The sequence below is a fragment of the Crassostrea angulata genome, chromosome 3, assembly GCF_025612915.1.
Source record: "Crassostrea angulata isolate pt1a10 chromosome 3, ASM2561291v2, whole genome shotgun sequence".
In the NCBI taxonomy this organism is placed as follows: Eukaryota; Metazoa; Mollusca; class Bivalvia; order Ostreida; family Ostreidae; genus Magallana; species Magallana angulata.
The window spans coordinates 9,226,729-9,234,748 of NC_069113.1; the positions used below are offsets into that span (position 1 = coordinate 9,226,729).

At 36.6% G+C, this 8,020-nt stretch overlaps 1 protein-coding gene across 1 annotated transcript; it reads right to left on the reverse strand.

The window, feature by feature from the left end:
• Window positions 1-1,042: 1,042 nt before the first annotated feature.
• LOC128178449 (G patch domain-containing protein 2-like) lies at window positions 1,043-5,766 on the reverse strand. The gene is made up of 7 exons (XM_052845617.1): window positions 5,670-5,766; window positions 4,600-5,301; window positions 4,380-4,447; window positions 3,831-4,039; window positions 3,621-3,665; window positions 3,248-3,398; window positions 1,043-1,820 (listed from the first exon to the last, which is right to left on the reverse strand). The coding sequence occupies exons 2-7, from the start codon at window positions 5,280-5,282 to the stop codon at window positions 1,654-1,656; spliced, it is 1,323 nt and encodes a 440-aa protein (XP_052701577.1). The 5' UTR covers window positions 5,283-5,301; window positions 5,670-5,766; the 3' UTR covers window positions 1,043-1,653.
• Window positions 5,767-8,020: the final 2,254 nt, after the last annotated feature.

Consider the following 8,020-nt stretch of genomic DNA (forward strand, 5'->3'; position numbering starts at 1 on the left):
AACAGTTAACTGTTTGATTTACCAAAGTCTCTGTTTGATTTGATACGTAAAAATCACAAAATAATACAGACGATAGTTCCCAGGTTACAAGCAGAAATAATGAAAACGAAACGAAAATCGGAACAAGCTTATACCAACGTCATGTGTGAAAAGTGTCAACGCATTGAAATATTTAGCCTCAATTTACTTCACAAAATCGGCAACAATATATTTTGCATGTTTCAAAAATTTCCCTTCATACGCGAACTGTTGCACAACAAGCAAATTCATCATAGTCAGATCGACCCTTTTTCGTATAATGTCATGGCTGCTTTAAACAAAGAACCTCGTTTTAGAAGTATGGAATACGAGTCTAGGTAAAATGGGTATGCAAACCCGGGCCGTGGCAAAATAAAAGCCGGGGCAGATCGGCAATCGTCAATTCCAAATACGCATTATTTTGCAGCAATATTTACAGCGAATACAAATATACTAGTCCATCAAAAATCCTGAAATTTTTAATGAGATTGGCAGATTAATAACTGCCAATCTTTGTTTTGCCCAGACCAAGTCTTGCCTACCCATTTTACCGGATGCCGGATTACCGGATGCCGAACCCGAAGCTATTAAACTGATTGAAACACGCATTTCCTTTATTATTATTTTCGTAATAACTCAGATTTGAAACAGAATTAGCACTTAATTTTTGCAATTTATATTTTCCTTCCCATAAGGATAATTTATGCTAAACTACGTTGAATTGGAATCAGTAGTTCTTGAGAAGAAGATTTTTAAAAATGCACCCCCCTTTTTCTACAGTTTCAAGGTTTTCTCCGCTTTGAATACAGATCGGACTTTTATTTTTGCAATTTATATTCGCCCTCACATAAGGATGCTTTGTGCCAAATTTGGTTGAAATTGGATAAGCGGTTTTAGAGAAGAAGTTCAAAATGTAAAAAGTTTACAGACGGACAGACAGACAGACGGACAGACGGACAGACGGACGACGGACAAAATGTGATCAGAATAGCTCACTTGAGCTTTCAGCTCAGGTGAGCTAAAAATGAATGATGTACAATTTACATGAATGTAAAGAAAATGTAAAATATTGTAATAAAAGAAATGCTAAGTTCCTGTAGTACATGTAGTACATGTGTATACAAGCCTCAGGATTCATACAGGTGCAAAAAGATTACCTGTTTACCATTAACTACTAAGTATCAGAAGCCAAATTTTATTACCAGTACATGTACTAAGTACTATCCAAGGAATTCAACCTTCTAGTATTTGGCATGTACATGTACATTACATCACACAACAAGTTTGCGAGGATAAATATCTGCAAGTTTGGTGGTAAATCTCCAGGATTTTTTTTTTCATTCCTGTATAATAGTATAAGCTTAAAAGTTAAAAATAAAATGATTGCTGGATTCATTCAAAATAGTTCTGTCATATGTCATGATAAAATCTGCTGCCATTCAGATATGTTGTTTTAAAATGGAATTACAAAAGGGATACTCTTTAAAATTGTCAACATGCTATATATATATTAATATCATATCTATAAAAAACAATTTTCAGTGCTCTATAAAAATATAGTAACTAGTGTGTTTAAAGCATCATTGATCCCTATTCTAAACATGACAATCTTTGGCCAGCTTTTGTTGAGAAGACCTAGGAGTCCTGGTTTCTTGAGTATGGATGTGGATTACAGCTAAGTCCCTGTCTCTTCGAGCGTCGGTAGGCAAGCATTGGGACCTGAACGCCACTGGCCTCCGACCCCAATTTATTCCCAGGGATCCAATTCATGCCATGCATCATTTGGTTCCCCATGCTACTCTCTGGAACAAGTTTAGTACATCTATCATTAATAGTTGGTCCAGTTTCAATGGACAAACAGGTACATAAGACCAATTATCAGTACGAGGGTTGTTCGGAAATTATTGAGACATTTACTCTTATTTCCTTAGGGAAAAAGATAAACCCTTCAAATTTCCCCAAAATGTAAACCAGGATAGGGTTCATCACTGCGAAAAGTTTTGTGTCCATAGCCTGATTAGATCATTCCTGGTAAACTGACCAACTTGCCTTCGTCCAGTGGACCGGCGCAACCGCAAACTTACCGCAATGGCATTTTAACGCAGCTCATTGATCCTATGTTTTAAACACCTTACAAACAAAATTAAATAGAATTAATTTTTCATTTCTCATCTTTTGTTTACATTTTAAGATGTCAACATTCGCACATTCTCTCCATTCTAGATTTTTGTGGAAAAAAATCGGGTTATTTCTAAGCAAAAGTCAAATTACTGTAAGATGTCTCCTACAGTCATTCTGTGTACATATTTTAGAACTGTTGACATTTGTAAGTGTGTAAAAAGTACTTGATATTTAGTCACTTTGTCTGAATTCTAGTTAATCAATTAGTGAACAAAGACGATAAACTGAAGCTCTTTATCCCTTGCCATCGTAATTTTTTTGTTAAAGCAATTGGGTGCCCTGAAAAAGGTTTTTTCCGAAATTTCCACCAATTTGATGATATTCGCTGCGCCGCATTGACGTCAAAATTCAATATACCGTAGCTGTCAGATTTCTATTGCTTGGTAAATATACCTGTACCATATCCGTATTTCAACTCGAACAGTAGTGAAACTTGATCAAAAGTTAGTCACAAAAAATAGCAAAATGAAAATATATAATCTGATTTCTTTTATTATAAACGGTAAGTTTGCGGACACTTAGATAGATGAAGTTGTAGTTTTATTATTCTCCGAGTTTATGCTTGCGCCGGGTACCCCGACCACCGATTTGTTAACTACCGTTGTAAACAAAATATCAAACATTTTCTAAATATTACTTTCTTTAATTATTTGTTAAGGTTTCTTCAATGTTCATGCCAATTTTCACCCTAATTCGTCACTTAGAAAGGGAAATATCCGAGTTGTCTCAATAATTTCAGAACAACCCTCGTATATGTAACACCATAAGAAAGGTTAAAATGAATGCAGATTTTTTTTCATCTCAACAGCAAGCACTCCACCCCACCCTTCAAAATAAATTAAATAAAAATCTACAAGTATTACCAGGGTACATATATATTCTATAAAAGGGGTATGAGGCTTTAAGAAGAAAGCTCTTTCAGTTATCAGTGTACACAAACAAAGAGAAAGTTAAGTTAATAAATTTACTATTTATCCAAATGTTATAGAAAGTTGAAGATTATTATCACATGTGTACATGAAGTTTTACAAAGCCAAATGATATCTACCCTCTTCTGATGGACTTTGGAGTGGTGGTGTCTTGCGGAATCTCTTCTGATCCCCATTCCCACCAGACTTGAAGCTTGATGGTAGATTTTCTTGTATATCATGCCACCTCTGTCTCTCTTTCAGAAAGCGAGACAAAGTGTAACCGGGTCCCTGTAATATAATGATATTACCGGTGTCTAACAATCTATGTGTATCATCGCCTAAATTCAAAGCAAAGATGCACATGTACAATAAAAAGTTTGATCTACAGGAAAATCTATTCAAACTCATCTTATGACATGTTGCTTTTATTCACAATACATGTAGTTGTACATGTAAACTATATATATCAATTCATCATATTTTAATCAATTACCGGTACTGAAAACTCACCTTTTCTTTTAATTTTCTTCTTCCAAATCTGATTGGTCTTCCAGACTGTAAAAAATTTTGTTCGTGAAACTTTACTTATATGCCTGGTTCTTTATATACCTGATAGACTATTACACATTCTTTGCCAATCCTTGTTTTACCAATTGAAAGTAAACTACAGTAGAAAATCAGTTAACATCTTTAAGATTCGTTCTTATAACGTAATCATACCTTGGCCATCATTCTAGTCACCCTAGCCCTGAACGCCAGCTGTGAAGACTTTGGTACATACTGGTCCAGTGAGCTGGACAGAATCTGCTGGAACTGACGGTCAGACTCCGACTCAATGTCCCCAGAATCATTCTCCCACCATCGGATTATTCCTGGATTTCCACAAGCTGGTCCCGACTCATAATAAAAATCACTGTGCTCATCATCAGCTGAAGAAGAAAGTAAAAAATATTCTCTTGCAGTTTTCTAAGTCAATCTGTAAATGCAATGTAATTTTTGCAAACAGTTTTTTTTCTTCAAAATAAGATAAATGTGCGTTGAAATATACATATCTACATGCACTTTACATCAAACTATTATTTTTAAAACTAAGATTAAAGTGTTGGGTTCATTACAAGTACAGGTATATCTATATGAGTCTATCAAGCTACTTTTGGACAAACACAAATTTCTCAAATTTAAAATGAAATAACTAATTATTTTTCATTATTTTCTTCTTGGTATGTCACATTGATTTAAAAAAAAATATACTACAGCCATAAAACTGACCTTCTCTTGCTTCATCATTGGTCAGCAAACCATCACTCTCGCTGCTGCTGAGACCAGAACTACTCTCCCTGTAAGATGTACATAGTAAATATATATTAAAAGGAACATTTACTATTTATAAATAAGAAACAGTCTTTTGGTATCTAATATGTACAAGACAAAAAAATCCCTCAAATTCAATATGAAAAGAAAAAAATAATGTCTGTAAAATTACACTTACATATTGCTTGCTGTATCCATGCCATTTTCATCTTTACCACCCTTCGATTGATCAAAACTAGAGTACTCTCCCCTGGACTTAGAGCTCCTCTTCCTTTTCCCAGGATACACCTCTTCTTCTTTTCCAAACACTATGTCTCTATCATCATTTGATGTCATATCAGACTTATAAGACCTGGGTTTTGGTGGTCTGGATTTGAGATCAGTAGTTCCAGTAGGAGGTTTCATACAATTAGTTTCTGAATCTATGGCCATCGATTTGTACTTCTTTCTTCGTCTCTGAGGTCTAAGAGGGGAAATAGTGCTCTCGTTCACAGAATCTGACTCAACTGATGGTATAAAGCTTGAAGTGATAGGCATTGATAGTCTTGTTATTTTTTCAATGTCATCTGAGTCACTATTGCGGGTAAGATTCCCAAAATAATCTCTCAGGGCTTCGTCATAGCTACTCTCCGAAGCCTCACTAATATTCCCACAATCCAAGAGAAGGGGTCTCCGTTTTTTTCCTTTCTTTTTTTTATACTGACGCTTGTTTGAGATTGAATGACTTGTGCTTTTGACATTTGAAGCTGACTCTTCCAAAGCATTAGCGAGATCTTGCACCAACTCATCCATACTTACTAGGCGTGAGTTTGAGTACACTCGAAGATTTTGAAACTGACGAACAATATTATGATGATCCATTTGGAACGTCTTTCGGCATCTACAAAAATGTTAATAATTTAATAAATTAATGACTTGAGCAATGTCAATGGCTGAAATTTATAACATTACTTATTGCATTATACTCAGAGGCAACAGGAACTAAGGTTAGTTTCGGAACTTGATAGTCCACATATCTTAATTATATATCTATATATCCAATCAAAATCAGAAATCATTGTCAACATAGCTTATTTTTCAAGCCTGAGCACAAATATTATTGAAATTATATGGAAAATTGGAATCTACAATCTGTGGCATCATACGGCCATAATTTGCACTACATCTATTGATCTGTAATCAAATTTTCGTATTCAAAAAGTACAAATATAATTTTGAAAACTTATTTGCTAAAAACTGTAATCATACCTGTAAACAACAATATTTTAACAATGATTTAAGATGTCAAATGGAATTCTTCCTCCTTATCGATCGCCATTTTCTCCAGCTGATGCATTCAACTTCCTGTTTCGCTTTCGGATTGCACGCTCGCATCAGCAGAGTTCTACCTATTTGCGTACAAGGCGCGCGTTATAATCTTATATAGAGCATTTATCAATGGATACGGTACCCATAGGCGTACATGCACGTAGCATCGTTTAGAAAGTGGGGGGGGGGGGCAAACTAATCCAAATAATCTTGACAAGCAATATAAAATAAAAGCAACTTCTCAAAATTATGAAAATCTTAATCCGTCGGAGGGGGGGGGGGGTATTTCCTTCCTTTCAATTCAATTTTTTTACATGCTCCAAAAAAACAAGTGGGGGAGCACTCCATCTTAATATACTTTTTTATGTGTAAATTATATTAATTAAAAAAAAAATATGTAAATTATAATGTTGTAATAGCATAGGCGTCGGAACCGGGGGTGGGGGGGGGGGGGGGGGGGGGGGGGCTTAGCCCCCCCCCTCCACTTTTTATTGCAAAGTTATACCTAACCATTAGAAACATAGCATGATAGAGGGTTCATCCCCCCCCCACTTTTTCTCGCAGGAAAGATTATTGTTTCTAAATTTACCTTGAAAGATTGAGAAGTTGGATTCAGGATTCAGAAGCATACTAGCGCCCCCCCCCCCCCCCCCCCCCCGATTAGGAATTTGATGATTTTTGAAGAAAAAAAAAATTTGGGTAAGTAATTTTTTTTTTCTTTTGGAAGTATAGGTATACTCCCCCCCCCCCCCCCCCCCCCCCCCCCCCCCCCACGGATTAGGATTTCCATGAGTTTGGGAATTTCTTTTTCCTCAATATTTCTGTATATTAGTCTAGCCCCCCCCCCCCCCGCTTCCGACGCCAGTGAATAGGCCCAGCTAGGGACAACCCCCCCTCCCCCGCTGGCCCCCCTGATGCTACGTGCCTGGAGTATTTACAGAAATAAAATTCTTTTAATTTATTTTATATTGTACGTAATTCCAATCCGAATTAACGTTACATTACTGATTAAAAATAAATAAACTATTAAAGATTTTTTATTTTGAACATTGTGTCATGCACCCTCTATAGTTTAATTATGCTGCTTAGTAATAGATATGCTATGGTGTCCGGATAAGGCCATTTACATAAAACTCCGTGCAGTGCTTTGTGAAAAACCAGTACGCCGTTGCGTTGTCGCAAAACACGCTAATGCACTATCCCGATTTTGAACAACACGCCGTCGCGCTATACCGCAATTTCATTGAACTCATTGTCGCCGTCGTTTCCCATCCATCGTCGCAAACCACAGTTTTGAGTCCACAAGTTTCCTCAAACTGATGATGGAGAGAATCGATGTGAATCACACGTGGGTCACCGACGATGTTTCCCATCTCGCTAACCAACTTCGCACAACTCGCCATGCATGGTCTGGTAATCGCACTGTCACGTACATGTTTACAACACGCCGTCAAGCTATCACAAATCACGCACTAACTCGGAACTGTGACAGCGTGGCGGCGAGTTACATGTATGTAAACAGTTGTGTAACTATAGCACGTCATATTACTGAGCGAGACGCCGATTTTGCCCTATATTTTGCTGTAATTTCATAAGAAATATTTGTTATTTTGCAAGTCATTATCTTTTGTGTATTTCATTACGCGTTTTAAACATTTTTTTTCAAAATCAATACAATTTACTCCCCCGCCCCGCAAAACAATAAATAGGCTTAATATTGCTTTTTTAATGTACATTGAATACACTTTTTAACATGACTGAAACGGGGGGTTTCAGTGAATTTATTTATTGCAATACACAGAAATACACATAAGATTACCAATTTTAAGCAATTTTTTTCTTCGGGAACAAAAAAATTAGGAAATTCACTATCTAACAACCAAACCCCTGTGTTCATAATGGAGAATATTAGGACTGCTCGATGGCGTGTTGTGCAAATATAAGATGTGTTAGAGCGACAGTCCGGCGTGCAAAAGTGTGTTAGCGCGTCGACGAGTTGTTTTGGCGGCACTCATGCTGAATACACTTTTTGGTTTTAGTAAAGACCCCCCCCCCCCCCCCCCCCCCCGCTTCCATGAAAGGGGCCAAATACACACTCCCCCCTTTCCCCCGACTATAATCAAGATTTTTATCACTTAATTGAGTATTGATTTTCACAGTTAGGAACAAGTTTTTAAATGGGCATTTATAATCACTTTTTATTTATCATTTTATTATCAAGATTTATTTTGGTCCTACTTTGCACATGCTTCGGTCCTCGTATCCGGGTTTCTTGTTCGGTTTTGACTCGG